Source organism: Oncorhynchus gorbuscha, linkage group LG20 (genome assembly GCF_021184085.1).
Source record: "Oncorhynchus gorbuscha isolate QuinsamMale2020 ecotype Even-year linkage group LG20, OgorEven_v1.0, whole genome shotgun sequence".
In the NCBI taxonomy this organism is placed as follows: domain Eukaryota; kingdom Metazoa; phylum Chordata; class Actinopteri; order Salmoniformes; family Salmonidae; genus Oncorhynchus; species Oncorhynchus gorbuscha.
In genome coordinates, this window is record NC_060192.1 from 16,355,133 (window position 1) to 16,373,146 (window position 18,014).

General features: G+C 46.0%; 2 protein-coding genes across 8 annotated transcripts; one reads left to right on the forward strand and one right to left on the reverse strand.

Moving 5' to 3' along the window:
- Window positions 1-143: 143 nt before the first annotated feature.
- On the forward strand, window positions 144-1,874 carry bbln (bublin coiled coil protein). 6 transcript variants are annotated; one of them, XM_046317162.1, is made up of 3 exons: window positions 144-285; window positions 518-632; window positions 815-1,874. In XM_046317162.1, exons 2-3 carry the CDS (start codon window positions 545-547, stop codon window positions 1,039-1,041), a joined length of 315 nt encoding a protein of 104 aa, XP_046173118.1. In that variant the 5' UTR covers window positions 144-285; window positions 518-544; the 3' UTR covers window positions 1,042-1,874. The 6 variants fall into 6 exon arrangements, with proteins under 6 accessions (XP_046173118.1, XP_046173123.1, XP_046173125.1 ...); XM_046317167.1 differs by having other exon boundaries at window positions 518-623; XM_046317169.1 differs by having other exon boundaries at window positions 148-166; window positions 518-623.
- Window positions 1,722-17,503, reverse strand: ciz1a (cdkn1a interacting zinc finger protein 1a). 2 transcript variants are annotated; one of them, XM_046317160.1, is made up of 15 exons: window positions 17,367-17,503; window positions 16,646-16,899; window positions 14,010-14,134; window positions 12,548-12,723; window positions 11,034-11,142; window positions 10,688-10,778; window positions 10,426-10,517; window positions 10,229-10,296; window positions 9,892-10,095; window positions 6,570-6,715; window positions 6,191-6,398; window positions 5,855-5,992; window positions 5,613-5,694; window positions 4,807-4,928; window positions 1,722-4,669 (listed from the first exon to the last, which is right to left on the reverse strand). In XM_046317160.1, exons 2-15 carry the CDS (start codon window positions 16,807-16,809, stop codon window positions 4,196-4,198), a joined length of 2,199 nt encoding a protein of 732 aa, XP_046173116.1. In that variant the 5' UTR covers window positions 16,810-16,899; window positions 17,367-17,503; the 3' UTR covers window positions 1,722-4,195. The 2 variants fall into 2 exon arrangements, with proteins under 2 accessions (XP_046173116.1, XP_046173117.1); XM_046317161.1 differs by having other exon boundaries at window positions 17,330-17,469.
- Between the last annotated feature and the right edge of the window lie 511 nt (window positions 17,504-18,014).

Genomic DNA, 18,014 nt, shown 5'->3' on the forward strand with positions numbered 1-18,014 from the left:
GTAGATTTATTGAAGTATTTGTAAAGCAATTTTTGGACAATGCGTCAAGGCATAATTTCCGGCAGCTTGTTTCGGTTTCCACTAATTACCACAACCACAAAGGAAACATTGGCTATATCGTAAAAATATATGAAAGTATAAATGTGCTTTTTGGTCTTAATTTAAGGTTAGATTTAAAATCCTTAAAAAAATATATACATATAATTGGGCGAGGTTTAGGACTTTATGGTTGTGGTAACTAGCGACGACTAGTATTGTTATCAGTCAGCTGACAGTGCGTGACAGGTTAGACCAAAGACACTTGCGGTTGCAGTTAAGCAAAATCCAATTTGTGCATTACGATTGTCATTTTAACTTTTTCAGCGGAATTTTCTGTTAGAACCCCCTCTTATATGTCAAATACACTGGTGATGAACATAGTAATATAAGTCAACTAGCATCTGTTGTTAAGTTAGCTACTATCAATGCTATGGGCTATGTCTAGCTAGCTAACGCATCCTTCCCTATTTCATTTTAGTGTAGTTAATTATACGTAAGCAACAATATGTCTGGACCAAATGGAGATCCTAACATCCCAAGTGACGATGGCATCATTGAGGATGAAGATGAATTCAACGAAGAAGGTAATACTGGTATGTTTCAGATGTCAATGTCATCATACACCATCTAGCGTCATCTCTTCACCTGTGACTAAGGGATACGGTGTGTGTGTATTCTCATTCTCCGCTGTCTACATAGGTAAGTCAAAAGAGTGCCTGTATTTGTCTGTTAGGACTTGCATCGTCTCTGTTCTCACATCACTCTTGTTTGGCAGAGTATGCAGCCATCAACACTATGCTGGATCAGATCAACTCCTGCCTGGATGACCTGGAGGAACGCAACGACTCCCTGAATGGCAAACTACATGAACTGTTGGAGTCTAACCGGCAGGCCAGGCAGGAGTTCAGAGGTCAGCTGACCACTGCTACACCCCCAGGAGAGGAGAAATTGTTCCCAGACCAGGATTCTCCAGCCACTGAAGGGGAGAAGGGCGGAGAGTGAGAGGACAAAGCTTGACTAGAGATCTTCAACAACATTCCTTCCATCTATATGAGCATATTTCCTCAAGTGTTTCTGTGTGGTGTGTCGACACTTAGATAAGTGTGAATAGGGTTTGTCCTTTTCTGTCCCTTACATGTAGTGCTTATGAATCCACACTCTGCTGTTGAAATCTTAAAATGGTTCTTCACAGGGGAAGGTAAATTAGCCAAAAGCTGACAGTTCATTCTGTGTGTTGAAGTGATTACTTTATGCCAACACGTATCCACCATCACATACGATGTATACTAATGTTTAGCTACCTGTATACAGTCCTCAATTGATACTATAGTACGTATTTATCCCTGTGCTTGGTATGGGGTGAAAGCATGTGGAATGAGCTCATTGATTGACATAACTGGTTGTTTGTAGTCAATATTTACCTCTTTGTGGGGAAACTACCTTAACAGCAATAATACAATATTCCAAATTACGTGACTTTCATTGGTCAATGTTTTTCAGTGATGTGCAAGAAGAGATTAATGTTTTGTGCTGTGTTCCACTTTTTCCTATTCTGTTTTTGTTAGCCAGGTATAAATACAGTATATTTCATGTTACTGAGTGTGACATCTTGAGAATTGCTAACTTAAAAGCACTAGGTCTCTAAAACATTTCAAACAATGAACAGGTGTGATATATTCAAGTGAGGCAATAGTCATATTTTATTTATAAATTAAAAGGAACCCAATACAGAAAACATCCCCCAAAAAATACAAGAAACTTCTAGCTGCTAGAAAACAACTATTTTGTTCATCTGAGTTTGTCATTTGTTGAATAAAAATCCATTAAGAAACATACAGCTTTGAAATGTCTCTTAAATGACCATTTTCATCACGCTCTGGTCCTGTAATATTTCAGTGGGACCGGAACCAGATAATCTTGCAGACAACTGCGCTTACCTTCATCAAAACCAATATGTATCTGCTCTTCCTCTGTGCAGGTTAACTAATAAAACTGGCCATTCACTTAAAGTACAATCTGGAAGGAAAAGATTGATTCCTTGAAAGAAGAAAATAAAGTGTCTATTTCCACCTGCTGTGATTGGTGACTTATCTGTGCAGTGCTACATTACTTTTTAGTTTTGTGTAGTTCTGTCTACAACTTAAACATCCTATATTCAGTTAGAGAAGTCTCCTCACCAGTAGATCTGTGACAAATGCCTATCCATGTCTTGTGATGGACCATGAATAGATCTCCATTCTTGTGTATTGTATTCTTCTTGTGGACTATTTTAACTGCATTGTTTGGAAGGGCTGATGAGCATTTCACTGTGAAGTCGACACCCTTGGTATTCGGCGCATGTGACAAATCATATTTAATTTGAGATCACAGGCAGATGAATCATTCTATTCCTTCTGTTGGTGCTCATCAAAATCAGAGCTGCTGGTTATCAGTTTCTTAAACTGCTACTCTGCTTCACTAATTGATTATCACTGGGGAAATGACACTTAATTCTCCATGCCAGGGGCCAAGAGTTTTTCCTGACCAGTTAGGGCCCCGAGTTTCACCCAGGCATGTCTCATGGTTAGGAAAAACTCAAAAGTCCTATCATTCCACTTCATTGGTGTTGATAACCTTGATGTTAGGTTACCCAGTTGAAAGGTGACAACACTGCCATGCAATTCCTGTACGGACAATTCTACTCCAATGAAAACGACTCTACTAGTCAAGTGTACTGGAGCGTACAAGATGTAGGTGAGAAAAAAAGAACGAAGTAACAACGCAATTTAAAATGTTGGGAAAACAAGCACAAAACTACTCAACTCTTTTAGTGTCACGTTTGTGTTGTGATGTGTAAACTATGTTAATGCAACATTGCAGGACATTTGAAATTGTAAATATTAAATGGGGTGACAGGCTTTGGAAATCCACCCATCATATCAACTGGCAATAGGTAGACCTAATGCTCACAACTGAGGAAAAATATAAGTGATCACTTACCTTTGCATAAAACTGGTTCTCAGTGGAGAACAAACTATGGCAAAGATAACCTTTTCTCAGCCAACTCTAAAGGAACTGTTTATGGTCTTAGGATTTGTCTACTCCAGCACTTTCACAACATTATGAGACTTTCAGTAAGAGAAGCTACATTCTAACGCTCACTAAAAGCATGTACTGCTTCCTAACATTGCAGAAACACTACTGACCCAAAAAAAAAAAATTCTCCCAGTCTTGACAAAGCCATATGAGCTAATAGCTCAGCCTTTTGCAGGTTCATGTGCAACTTAGGCGCAACACCATTGGGATTTAGGCAGAGTTTCAGCAACCATGGAATTAAAGAGCTAAACAAGTCAGAATGACTTTAGTAGTACAGTGATGATGGGAAAACAGTAGCTCACACTGTATCTGAGCAGAATAGACAAAGCAGTTGGGACTTATCTCCTTTGAACCTCTAACCTATCCCTATCCCTTTCGCCTGCCTTCCCTTTCGCCTGCCTTCCCAAGAAATCTCCATTACAGTTCAGTTTGTGTAAAAAAAAAAATGTCAAGGACAGTAACACTTCAACAAAGCTAGGATCAAATCAAGGGTCATCGTTACTCGACATTCAAACAAAAGTACAGTTTACTTTTTAAACGTTTAGTCGACCCCCCCCCCCCCCACATTTTTTTTGTTCTTCAGATAAAAGTCAACTGCTAAAACGCTACATTCTAAGTCTCACTAAAAGCTTGACAAAGCATTGTTGTTAGCTTTATGGGAAATGCCTGGACTAAAACAACACCACTTCCTTCCTAAACGTGGCTACAATGTGTTACGGAGTTAGATTGAACACAACGTGTCGTTGAACTAAGCTTGACCTGTGTTTTCACTTGACTCTTAACACTATGATAGAAACACAAAACGTCCACTCGTTGTTCCCCCGACGGTTCTCCTCTTCGGTCAGGTTTAGCTGAACGCCTGTTAGAAATACATCTGTATCTAGTTGTGGTTGTGTTGTAAAAAAAAAAAAAATGAAACACCGAGGTATGCTAGGAGGACCCCTGGTTTTGAGTTGCCAGGGTGTTCTTTTCTTGGTCCATTGAGCTATACAGAAAAGGAGGTGGGGGAACCTGTCCCAAACTAACCGACCCTGTCCTAGGGTAGCGATTGTACTGGATATCATCTTTTTCTTCCACTCTCTCAACGTCTCTGTGTTGTCCTCCCAGACCTTCGTTTGGATCCCCCCTTCGCGTTCACGTCGCCCAGCTTCTCCTCTTGGGCAGCTGCCTCCTCTTCAGTCTCTCCTGTGACTGGCTCCTCCTCTGTGTCTTCTGTGACTGGTCCTAGGTCTAGGGTTGGCTCTTCCTCCTTGTCCTCAGGCCCAGCGAGGCTCTGCTGCTCTGGGGTGGCTTGGCCCAGGGTCCCCTTCGTGCTGGTGGTGGTAGGGGTGCCGGTAGTGGCGTGGTGCTGCTGGGATAAAGATGAGGCTGAGGGAGTGTTGTCCTGGGGTTGAGGGCAGGGCTGAGAGGGCCTCAGCGCGGTGGTGGGCGACAGTAAGGCAGGGCTGCCGAGGACCTCTGAAGGCAGGCTGTGGTTACTGTCACACTCTGCATCCCCGTCCACGGGACTAGGTTCCAATGTCCCATCCTTCTGGCTACGCAAGGCCCTGTACTTCTGGAAGGGAGAGAAGGCACAAGCGTATAGGATTTAACGGCGATGACTGCAATAGACAGACAACCGTAGGCAAACCCGTAAATGTTGTGTGGGTAGGGTCTTAATTCATACACAGTACGTGCCATTAATCAACCAACCTTGAGGTTCTCAAAGTGTTTGAGTGACTTGCAGTGCGAGTGGCGGGCTGAAGACTCAAAATGGTAGAAGTGCTGGCAGATTCTACAGAGGAACCCAGCCACGGGAACCACAAAGCTTGAACCTGGGAGATGAGCAGAGAGAGGTACTGTTAGTCAATGAAAATGGAATGGCACATGACAAAATCATAATGTGCAATATACAAATAACATGAACAGAAAAATGATTGATTCGAAATGGCTTTTCAAGTCCGTGACTGGTGTGTGGTGAGACAATCCCCAAAGCCAACACTTACTTTGGCCGCCTTTCCTTCCAGTTCTCTGCTGCCAATGACTGGAACGAATTGCAAAAATCACTGAAGTCTTATATCTCCCTCTCTAACTTTAAGCATCAGCTGTCAGAGCAGCTTACAGATCACTGTACCTGTTCACAGCCAATCTGTAAATAGCCCACCCAACTACCTCATCCCCATATGGTTACTTATCCTCTTGCACCCCAGTATCTCTACTTGCACATCTATCACTCCACTGTTAATGCTCAATTGTAATTATTTCAACTCCATGGCCTATTTATTGCCTTTACCTCCCTACTCTTCTACATTTGCACACACTGTACATACATTTTTCTATTGTGTTATTGACTGCATGTTTGTTTATGTGTAATTCTGTGTTGTTGTTTTTGTCGCACTGCTTTGCTTTATCTTGGTCAGGCCACAGTTGCAAATGAGAACTTGTTCTCAACTGGCCTACCTGGTTAAATAAAGGTGAGATAAAAAAAACAATGACCCCTGGTAGAGTGTGTCACTCACCGTACACCGTGTCAGGGTCATATTCCTCATCTTCATCTATGTCCTCCAGTAAAGCCACCTCCATCTGGGTAGGCCAGCCCTCCTGCCACACCAAACACATACATGACCAAACAGATGGAAACCAACACACACAGAAGTTCCATGGAGAACACTTCAAAATGTCTCTAGTATGGATCCTGTGACAAAGTGAATGTGGGAGAAAGAGCGAGGAACGACAAAGCATGTACGAGCAGATGCCTAACCTTTCCATGGGAGCTGCTTCGGTCACCATCTTCCTCGTCCTCTTCCCCCCCCTCCTCATCTCCGTCATCTACAAAACAGCCCTGTTCGTCCATGGCAACCAGTTCAGCTAAGGCCGCTGGCCCTCCCTCCTCCCGAAGCTGTCGTGGGAGGAGCACAGAACAGTGAATAAGAGGGGGGAGGGGAATAGCGGACACTGATTGTGTCCCAAATGGCACCCTATTCCCTAGTTAGTGCACTATATAAGGAATAGGGCGCCATCTGGGACACAAGAAAGGTAATCAATTGAATGGATTTACAAGCTGCCGAGGCAGAGGTGAGTAGACCGGCGGACACACCTCGCCGACTCTCTGCTTGTGCTCCTGGGACTGCATGTGCTCCAGGAACAGGAGTGCGCTCCTGAAGTGCCTCTTGCAGACAGTACAGGAGGGGTTGGAGGTGCGGCTGGTGAGCTTGTGCTCACTGGTCCTGCGGTGGTCCATGACTGTACTGGTGTAGTGGATTTGGCAGGTGGCACACCAACGCTGCAGGCCGGGTCTCTTCTCTCTGTGTTAAGCACACACAGCTCTGAGGACCATCAGGGTCGTATTCATAGACCGTAGCAAAACATTTTGCAATGGAAAAGGAAAACAAGTGTTTCTTAGTGGACAGACAGACCCTTCCAATTTGGGTCAGTTTTTATCCGTATGGTGCCTAATGACGTGCATTAGTACTGACCCGTCCCTGAAGGAGCTGTCCCTGCAGCCTCCCTGCAGTGACTCCTGGACGCGGGGCATCAAGGTGACCAGACAGGCACTGGACATGTGTTGGATCTCCATCATCCTCTGCTGGTGGACCAGGCTGTTCATGTGACTCTGGAAGTCCTAAAGACAAAAAATAAATGGAGCGAGAGAGCGAAACAGCGAGAGAGCGAAACAGCGAGAGAGCGAAACAGCGAGAGGGAGAGAGAGCGAGCGATACAGAGAGGGAGAGAGAGCGAGCGATACAGAGAGAGGGAGAGAGAGCGAGCGATACAGAGAGAGGGAGAGAGAGGGCGAGAGAGCGATACAGCGAGAGATGGAGAGCGATACAGAGAGAGGGCGAGAGCGATACAGCGAGAGATGGAGAGCGATACAGAGAGAGGGCGAGAGAGCGATACAGCGAGAGAGGGATACAGAGAGGGCGAGAGAGCGATACAGAGAGAGGGCGAGAGAGCGATACAGAGAGAGAGGGATACAGAGAGAGAGAGAGAGCGATACAGCGAGAGAGGGATACAGCGAGAGAGAGAGAGCGATACAGCGAGAGCGAGCGATACAGCCAGAGGGAGAGAGCGAGCGATACAGCCAGAGGGAGAGAGCGAGCGATACAGCCAGAGGGAGAGAGCGAGCGATACAGCCAGAGGGAGAGAGCGAGCGATACAGCCAGAGAGAGCGATACAGCCAGAGGGAGAGAGCGATACAGCCAGAGGGAGAGAGCGATACAGAGAGATGGAGAGCGAGCGATACAGAGAGAGGGAGAGAGCGAGCGATACAGAGAGAGATGGAGACAGCGATACAGAGATGGAGAGAGCGATACAGAGAGAGATACAGCCAGAGAGAGATGGAGAGCGAGCGATACAGAGAGAGATGGAGAGCAGCGATACAGAGATGGAGAGAGAGCGATACAGAGAGAGATGGAGAGCAGCCAGAGAGGATGGAGAGCGAGCGATACAGAGAGAGATGGAGAGCGAGCGATACAGAGAGAGATGGAGAGCGAGCGATACAGAGAGAGATGGAGAGCGAGCGATACAGAGAGAGATGGAGAGCGAGCGATACAGAGAGAGATGGAGAGCGAGCGATACAGAGAGAGATGGAGAGCGAGCGATACAGAGAGAGAGCGATACAGAGAGAGATGGAGAGAGCGATACAGAGAGAGAGCGATACAGAGAGAGATGGATACAGAGAGAGAGCGATACAGAGAGAGATGGATACAGAGAGAGAGCGATACAGAGAGAGATGGAGAGATGGAGAGAGAGCGATACAGAGAGAGAGCGATACAGAGAGAGAGCGATACAGAGAGAGATGGAGAGCGATACAGAGAGAGAGCGATACAGAGAGAGATGGAGAGATGGAGAGAGAGCGATACAGAGAGAGAGCAATACAGAGAGAGATGGAGAGAGATGGAGAGAGAGCGATACAGAGAGAGAGCGATACAGAGAGAGATGGAGAGAGAGCGATACAGAGAGAGATGGAGAGAGAGCGATACAGAGAGAGATGGAGAGAGAGCGATACAGAGAGAGATGGAGAGAGAGCGATACAGAGCGATACAGAGAGATGGAGAGAGCGATACAGAGAGAGATGGAGAGAGAGCGAGAGATGGAGAGAGAGCGATACAGAGAGAGATGGAGAGAGAGAGCGATACAGAGAGAGATGGAGAGAGAGCGATACAGAGAGAGATGGAGGAGAGATACAGAGAGAGATGGAGAGAGAGCGATACAGAGAGAGATGGAGAGAGAGCGATACAGAGAGATGGAGAGAGAGCGATACAGAGAGAGATGGAGAGAGAGCGATACAGAGAGAGATGGAGAGAGAGCGATACAGAGAGAGATGGAGAGAGAGCGATACAGAGAGAGATGGAGAGAGAGCGATACAGAGAGAGATGGAGAGAGAGCGATACAGAGAGATGGAGAGAGAGCGATACAGGAGATGGAGAGCGATACAGAGAGAGATGGAGAGAGAGCGATACAGAGAGAGATGGAGAGAGAGCGATACAGAGAGAGATGGAGAGAGAGCGATACAGAGAGAGATGGAGAGAGCGATACAGAGAGAGATGGAGAGATGGAGAGAGAGCGATACAGAGAGAGCGATACAGAGAGAGATGGAGAGATGGAGAGAGAGCGATACAGAGAGAGATGGAGAGAGCGATACAGAGAGAGAGCGATACAGAGAGAGATGGAGAGATGGAGAGAGAGCGATACAGAGAGAGAGCGATACAGAGAGAGAGAGAGAGAGCGATACAGAGAGAGATGGAGAGAGAGCGATACAGAGAGAGATGGAGAGAGAGCGATACAGAGAGAGATGGAGAGAGCGATACAGAGAGAGATGGAGAGAGAGCGATACAGAGAGAGATGGAGAGAGAGATGGAGAGCGATACAGAGAGAGATGGAGAGAGAGCGATACAGAGAGAGATGGAGAGAGAGCGATACAGAGAGAGATGGAGAGAGAGCGATACAGAGAGAGATGGAGAGAGAGCGATACAGAGAGAGATGGAGAGAGAGCGATACAGAGAGAGATGGAGAGAGAGCGATACAGAGAGAGATGGAGAGAGAGATGGAGAGAGAGCGATACAGAGAGAGATGGAGAGAGAGCGATACAGAGAGAGATGGAGAGAGAGCGATACAGAGAGAGATGGAGAGAGAGCGATACAGAGAGAGAGCGATACAGAGAGAGATGGAGAGAGAGCGATACAGAGAGAGATGGAGAGAGAGCGATACAGAGAGAGATGGAGAGAGAGCGATACAGAGAGAGATGGAGAGAGAGCGATACAGAGAGAGATGGAGAGAGAGCGATACAGAGAGAGATGGAGAGAGAGCGATACAGAGAGAGATGGAGAGAGCGATACAGAGAGAGATGGAGAGAGAGCGATACAGAGAGAGATGGAGAGAGCGATACAGAGAGAGATGGAGAGAGCGATACAGAGAGAGATGGAGAGAGCGATACAGAGAGAGATGGAGAGAGCGATACAGAGAGAGATGGAGAGAGCGATACAGAGAGAGATGGAGAGAGCGATACAGAGAGAGATGGAGAGAGAGCGATACAGAGAGAGAGCGATACAGAGAGAGATGGAGAGAGAGAGCGATACAGAGAGAGATGGAGAGAGAGCGATACAAAGAGAGATGGAGAGAGCGATACAGAGAGAGATGGAGAGAGAGCGATACAGAGAGATGGAGAGAGCGATACAGAGAGATGAGGTAGAGTGATTCCTCTGTCGGATACGTCGAGCTGAGTGCTTGCCTTGGACCATCCAAAAGCAAACACATTTCACTCTACCCCCCCAGGGTGTGTGTGTGTGTTTGCGCTACCTGCTGGTTGTGACAGGTGATAGTGCAGATGTAGCAATAGAACTTGTTTGCAGCATCAACCCCCTCCTTGCCCTCTTCCTGCCCTCCTTCCAATACCCCTGAGGCAGCCTTGCCCTCTGCCATGTCCTTTAGGCCTGGTGTAAATGCCTGGCGCTCACCACTCAGCTGCTCAGAGGCTGGCATGGCCGACACACCACTCTGGACCTGCTCATACACAGGAAGGGGCCCTTAAAGCAGGTCATGATATCACTTTGGGAGCAGAAATCAGGTGCCATCTGTCTGATCTAGCATCACACTGACAGTTTGGTCTTCAGTAAAGCCTGATTATAAAACTCACCTTGGCTGCTCTGCTTTCCTCAAGTGCATCTGGACCAGCCGTGCTCCCATCCTCCAGAATGAAACAGTCTGTTCATGGAAGCGAGAGACCAGGTGAGATAAGGGAAGCACTCGTCCCACCAGGCCACATGTGAAAGGCCAATGCTGTAGCTGGGTGGGAGGAGGAGGCGTGGAAGGATGTTATACGAGACCACTCACCTTCAAGCTGGTTGTCATCTGGTGGGCTTTGATGCACTGCTGCACCTAGGACCCCATCTGTCTCCGGAGGCTGCTCCACAGTCTCCTCTGCCCTGAGACAGAAAGGATCAGGGAGGGGATACATGTCACTACAAGCTGCTACCCTCCAAGGACTCATCTCAACACATGGATACTCAGTTAAGTGTAATCTGAATAGGTACGTAAACAAAACAACTGCCCAAGACCTTGAGATATTCTCTAAAGTCAAAACAGTGTTACTTACCCCTCGGTCCTCGGCTTCTTCAGTGCTGGCTCCTTGGGCTCAGGTTGCACTGCGGGCCGTGCCTGTCCACCTGGCCCTCCCACTCCTCCATCTGCAGGGAGAGGGAGACACAAGGCTATCTACTGTTCCAACCACATATTGACTGTTTCACACCCACTCAAAAAACACACAGAGAAGGAGACATAGGAAAAAAACAAACCCTTTTCATGCGTCTGAGATTTCACAAGCTCTAAAGGAAAGACACCAAATTAACACTAGTGCTAGCAGGCGTTGCTAGCAGGCGTTGCCAGCAGGTGTTGCCAGCAGGCGTTGCCAGCAGGCGCTGAGTGCTCAGGTACGGTCCTACCTTTGAGAGTCTTGTCATTGGGCAGGGTCCTGCTGGCTGCAGGTTGGTTATCTGTGCTCCCCCCGGCTCTCTGCTCCCTCTTTCTATCCGGGTACCGTGAAGCATAGTCCTACATGGACAGGGTGAGCAATTTGATCAACCAATCAACTGCTCCCTCAGCAATCAGCAACAGTTAACGTGTGAAACAGGTATAGAGGACTAAGAAGTGTTATTTGAGCATTTCAGTCGAACAGTGCATTCGGAAAGGATTCAGATCCCTTCACAGCCTTATTCTAAAACGGACTAAATAAAAAAAGGTCTTTATCAACACACACTATAATGACAAAGCGAAAAACAATGCAAATGTATTAAAAATAAAAAACAGAAATACCATATTTAAGTATTCAGACCCTTTACTATACATTCAGGCCTTTATGGTAGAGTGGCCAGAAGGTAGCCACTCCTCAGTAAAAGGCACATGACAGCCTGCTTGGAGTTTGCCAAAAGGCACCTAAAGACTCTCAGACCATGAGAAACAAGATTCTCTGGTTCTGACGAAACCAAGATTGTACTCTTTGGGCTGAATGCCAAGCGGCACGTCTGGAGGAAACCTGGCACCATCCCTCCGGTGAAGCATGGTGGTGGCAGCATCAGGCTGTCGGGATGTTTTTCAGCGGCAGGGACTGGGAGACTAATCAAGATCAAGTGAAAGATGAACGGAGCAAAGTACGGAGAGATCCTGGATGAAAACCTGATCCAGAGAGCCCAGAGAGCTCAGGACCTCAGACTGGAGCGAAGGTTCTCCTTCCAACTGGACAACGACCCTAAGCACACAGCCAAGACAAAGTAGGAGTGGCTTTAGGACAAGTCTTTGAATGTACAGCCAGAGCCAGGACTAGAACCCATTCCAACATCTCTGGAGAGACCTGAACATAGATGTACAGCGACACTCCCCATCCAACCTGACAGAGCTTGAGAAGATCTGCAGAGAAGAATGGGAGAAACTCTTAAAATACAGGTATGCTCAGCTTGTAGCGTCATACCCAAGAAGACTCGAGGCTGTAATCACTGCCAAAGATGCTGCAGAAAAGTACTGAGTAAATGGTCTGAATACTTACGGAAATGTTGTTGTTTTGTCATTATTAGATGAAATAGTTTTTTCCCTCATCGATTTTAGAATAAGGCTGTGACATAAGAAAACGTGGAAACGTCTGAATACTTTGCGAATACCCTGAATACGCATTTTGCCTAATCATGATGTGGCAGGTGACACTTTGCTTCTTGAAAGTCCAATATCTTGAAAACTTGACTGCTGACACGCAAAACATTTCGGCAACGTATCAAACAGTGGACTAATGAACAAAATACAGAAAGATAGTTTGAGTGGATTTCCCCTTTAAGCCTCATAGCATTGTCCCACAGTTAAGACAATCACAGCAATCTTAACAACTCAGACTAAAACTCAACCGGAAACTGCTCAGAGTGGGTGCTCAGTGCCTTGTAGTTCTCCATAATGAAATTGAGGTTGTGATTACATTGTTGTTGTTGTTGTAGTAGCGGGTGTGGGGATGGTAGTGTCGGGCAGGGAAGCCCATGTGGGGATTCTTCATGGACATGCCCATGGGTACAGGCCCCAGGAGAGAGGACCGGGCCCCCGCAGCAAAGAACTGGGTGAACTGCTGCCCGCTCGCTGTAAAGCCACGCATGCTACCTGGAAAGCCAGAGAAATAAGAGAGAGAGGTGGGAGAGGCAGAGATGGGGGATGAGTATGAGGGAAGGAGAGAGAGGTGGGAGAGGCAGAGATGGGGGATGAGTATGAGGGAAGGAGAGAGAGGTGGGAGAGGCAGAGATGGGGGATGAGTATGAGGGAAGGAGAGAGAGGTGGGAGAGGCAGAGATGGGGGATGAGTATGAGGGAAGGAGAGAGAGGTGGGAGAGGCAGAGATGGGGGATGAGTATGAGGGAAGGAGAGAGAGGTGGGAGAGGCGGAGATGGGGGATGAGTATGAGGGAAGGAGAGAGAGGTGGGAGAGGCAGAGATGGGGGATGAGTATGAGGGAAGGAGAGAGAGGTGGGTGAGGTGGAGATGGGGGATGAGTATGAGGGAAGGAGAGAGGTGGGGAGGTGGAGAGATGGGGGATGAGTATGAGGGAAGGAGAGAGGTGGGAGAGGCGGAGATGGGGGATGAGTATGAGGGAAGGAGAGAGAGGTGGGAGAGGCAGAGATGGGGGATGAGTATGAGGGAAGGAGAGAGAGGTGGGAGAGGCAGAGATGGGGGATGAGTACGAGGGAAGGAGAGAGAGGTGGGTGAGGTGGAGATGGGGGATGAGTATGAGGGAAGGAGAGAGGTGGGAGACGCAGAGATGGGGGATGAGTATGAGGGAAGGAGAGAGAGGTGGGAGAGGCGGAGATGGGGGATGAGTATGAGGGAAGGAGAGAGGTGGGAGAGGCGGAGATGGGGGATGAGTATGAGGGGAGGAGAGAGGTGGGAGAGGCGGAGATGGGGGATGAGTATGAGGGGAGGAGAGAGGTGGGAGAGGCGGATGAGTATGAGGAGAAAGATCTAAATGGGGTCATAGTTTCTATCAGGTGGCCTTTGGAGCGATAAGGAACACCAAATCAATGTTAACAGTGCAGAGACCCATACAGCTTTTAATATTTATTTATTTTATTTAACCTTTATTTCACTAGGCAACTCAGTTCAGAACAAATTCTTATTTACAATGACGGCCTACCCCGGCCAAGTCCTAACCCGAAAGGATGCTGGGCCAATTGTGCGCTGCCCTATGGGACTCCCAATCATGGCCGGTTGTGATACAGCCAAGAATCAAACCAGGGTATCTGCAGTGATGCCTCTTACACTGAGATGCAGTGCCTCAGACCGCTGCGCCACCCGGGAGCCCTTTTGCACGTACACACCAGCGACGTAGATATAAAGATGTGATACCATATTGGAAACATATGTCAATCTACTAGTCTGTACATTTGCTGACATTCACCTTGCATCTGCTGCATCATTAGAGCCCCTTGTAACATTGGGTTGGGGGCAATGATGGTGGCCTGGGCAGCCAGGTTGACCATATGGGGAGGTGGAGGAGGAGCAGGGCCTGGTCCAGCCATGGCCCTGGTGATCACAGAGCCAATGGGCATTAATTACAAAGCAGTATTTATATCTAAACATAATACAGCCACAGAGTTTGGAACAGTTGGCCAGTGTAATTTTCAATAACAAATACTATTCATACAAAGACAATGTGAGGTGCGTTCAGCAGGACAGAAAGGTGAGCAACGTTTAATTCAATAGAATTAGGGGGGGGTGCTGCACAAGTTTTTGCAAATGGTCACACACATGGTCAGGCCACACCCCACTGCACCCACCTGACGGAAGCAAACATACGGGCACAGAGTTGCTAAACCCAGAGGCCCAATATCGTGATACTTCCGGGAACGCATCACGAAGCATACCAAACCGGGGTTTGGCAAGTCAATAGGAGAAGTGAAAAATGTGCCCTTAGTTCATTTTCTCAACATCTAAATGGCAAAACCTAATGCTGAGTGATTAACCAAAATGTTAGTTATTTTTTTCGTTCGTTAAACAACTAATTGACAGACATCAGTCAATTATTTGAATTCCATTTTGTTCTGTTTTTCCCCCCTTCTGTCAGCGCAAAGCAGTTTCCCTGGCGATCAAACAGCACAAGCCCGAACTGTGCAATGTAATAGCAAGTTGTAGTTTCCAACAATATTAGACATAGTTCAGCGCAGAAAACATGGTAATTAACTACAATGACCATAATCCATTGTACGTCTACTGGTCCAGACGGTGTGGGATGCACGACCGAGAGGGATAGAGAGCAGTTGCTTCACGAGCTATCTCTACCTGAAAATACACGATTAAGTGATTGATAGTTGGCATTCAGCAGTCATAAAAGTATGCCTTGTTTATTTTGATGAACTACTAAAAATAGCGATTTTGTCAGACAGCAGCTCTAGAGATGAGATGAGTTGGAATGAAATAATCTCATCAAATAAAACAAATGTGATACACAACTGTAATGTGAATAAAGGATGGTTAATAATTGATAAGCACTAATGGGCAGTCACTACCATCATGCCACATATTACGAATTGTTTAATTTTGTGCTGTTCAGCATTCAACCCACAAAATGCATAGTGCATTTCAAGTAAAACATTTGTATTGAAATCAAAAACCGTGATAATTTTTTTATTATCGAACCGAAACTACCTCAAAAAGCACTCAAATTACTCAGCACTAGCTAAACCTAGATTCGGGCCAATGTCTTAAGTAGCTGAAAGTGTACTACAACCTTGTGAAAGTGACAAACTGACACGTTTGAGTGACTTTGATTAATCGGCCTGCACGTGTGCAGTTCAGCACAAGATGACGGTGTTTCTGCGCATGAGCTGAGCCGACTTACGTCGCCATGACATCGTCTACAAGCGTGATCGGAGATTTCTATTGGATTAGGAGTTTCTAGGCCTCTTTATTTAAAAATGGTCTTTGATACCGGGGTGCGTTTAGTTTGCTTAAACTTTTGCTAAGTAGTGTGACAGTTTGTTGCATTTCCCTAAAACGATGCCCACCGTTCTTCAGCCTATGGGGTATGTTTGCTCTTGTTTGGTGGGTGTGTGTGGCAATATGTGGCCTACGACATAACTGTGTGAATTCACTGTTTCACACAGTTCTGTCACACTGAACATAATCCTGGGGTACATTCAGTTGGATTCAACGTTTGCTACGTCGCCTGCCGGTTGGTACTCTACACAGGTGGTACCTTAATTGGGGAGGATGGGCTCTTGGTAATGGCTGGAGTGACATCTGTGGGATGGTATCAAATACATCAAACTCATGGTTTCCATGCGTTTGCCATTCCATTGGCGCCGTTCTAGCCATTATTATCAAATGTATTTATAAAGCGCTTTTTACATCAACCGTTGCCACAAAGTGAAAAACAGAAACCCAGCCTAAAACCCCAAACAGCAAGCAATGCAGGTGTATAAGCCTTCCTCCCCACAGCAGCATCCATTGGTACTGAAAAACAAGTTTCCCCAAAATGGTGCGCACTGTTCTTCAACAGGGGTGTATTCACTAGGAATCAAATGAGGGGCTGAATCTGAATTTGTACAATATCAACTTGCTTATGTTGCAACTGTTTGCTTTGGTTTAATGATTACAACCCAGCCTTTGAGGTACTTCTACTCCCGTTTGGTGGGTGTGGCCTGATCATCAATATGTGTGTGACCATTTTAAATCCAAAAACTAAATGCAGCACACACCAAACATCTCCCTCTGGGCCACCATAATCACACCGTTCTTGAACAGGTTGTTCAGTAGCAGAGTCTTTTCCGTATTATTAAACGCCCTTCTCTTGTACTGAATGCAGCCCCCTGTAGAATGGTTTTCAGCGTTTTGGCAAAGCTTGTCTAAAACAGTTAGGCAACGTTGAATGAACTGAACCAGAGGAAGATATATCTAGATCGTATTTGACTGAACGCACCCCTGGCAAATGTAATCCCAAGCTAAACATATTACTGCTTGTCTGATTTTAGAAGCTGTTGCTAACAAGTCAGATTTAGGGCCTTATATCCACGACCTCGAGTTCACATTTCTTACCGTCCTCTTTGATGGTGATGTGGAACATGGTGCGATGGAGGGGGTTGGGGTTGTGGTGGAGGAGGCGGCGGGGGCTGGTGCTGGAACAGTTGCTGAAGCTGCCGCAGATGATGGTGAAACTGTTGCTGTTGTTGGTGCTGTTGGTGGTGGTGTGGGTTAAACATCCCGGCGTTGTGTTCAGTAACGTGTTAGCTAACGTTAACTGTCCGTGGTTGCTTGCAGAAAAGACTATCGACGATACCTCGGCTCAGGATCTTGAGAAGAGAAAAAAAAATATTTTGATTATCTGATCCACAATAAACCTTGAATCCAGCTACCCATCATGCGGAGTGTAACGTTGGCTACATAACAGTTAGCTAAATACGCCTCCTGGTTATATAGAACATAATAAATACAGCTCGTTGAAGTGTAAGTTATTTGTGCTTTTCTAGCGAGGATGTTCTAACGTTCCTGTCCGTGGTTTCTAGCGAGCTAGTCAGCATTAGCAACGCTAAAGTCCGTGTCTACAACCTCTGGCAAACATAACCAGCTAGCTATCTACCCTATAACGTTAGCTAGCTAGCAATTTAGCCTAGCATTACCAACATAGCTAGCTATTTGGCTTGCATTAGCTGCAAGCTTTAGTTAATGCCTTTGTTTTATGTAATCGGAATAATCAATGGTAGCGATCTAAATTGTATTTACATGAAATGGTTTTTTTAACCATATAACGATAACCTACGTTTTAACAGAAAAAAAATAGTTTAAATTATTTTAGAAGCGCAGGTTTGTATCGGTCTGCAGCCTTTTAAAATTTATCAGTGATTGTTCCGTTGAGACTGCAATCGCTGTGAAGCAGGCAAGACTAACTAAGCTTTTCCGGGTAATTTTGGAATCCTTCAGAATAAAAGTCCCGTCTCTTGTACTTTGTAAATAAAACAGTTGGGTGAAAATGATGGAACATTGACACAATTATCAATACATTTTACACTAGTTATATTACAAATAATTATTCATAGTATGTCTATAAGATATTATGTGATGAAAACATATTGTTGTGTGTAATCCTATCATGTATTGAACTGTACACAATCTTCTATATATTGTGTCGCAGTAAAAGGGGGATCCGTTCTACTCAGGAGCAATTCTGCTTTTCAAATCCAAAATCCAAATCCCCAGCATGTTACTGCTCATTTAGAGGACTTTGCTTCTCGTTAATTTCTTAGAAAATGAGCTACTTTACATTCACAGTCTTGATTTTCTCATTTGTAATAACAAGGCAGTGGTTTATGGCAAGAATAGGAAAGATCTCATCCTTGAAATAAGATACGTTTCAGATGTTCAAAGGTTACCTTGAACAGCAATTAGCCCAACAGGGTAGGATTTGTAG

Bases quoted from the DNA above. Each gene is read 5' to 3' on its own strand.
- bbln (XM_046317162.1), top strand. From the start codon at position 545: ATGTCTGGACCAAATGGAGATCCTAACATCCCAAGTGACGATGGCATC. The intron at 633-814 runs GTATGTTTCAGA...CTTGTTTGGCAG, and splicing joins CAACGAAGAAGGTAATACTG to AGTATGCAGCCATCAACACT.
- ciz1a (XM_046317160.1), bottom strand. From the start codon at position 16,809: ATGTTTAACCCACACCACCACCAACAGCACCAACAACAGCAACAGTTT. The intron at 12,724-14,009 runs GTGAATGTCAGC...CTGGCTTTCCAG, and splicing joins AATGATGCAGCAGATGCAAG to GTAGCATGCGTGGCTTTACA. The intron at 5,695-5,854 runs GTTAGGCATCTG...TTGGTGTGGCAG, and splicing joins GAAGCAGCTCCCATGGAAAG to GAGGGCTGGCCTACCCAGAT.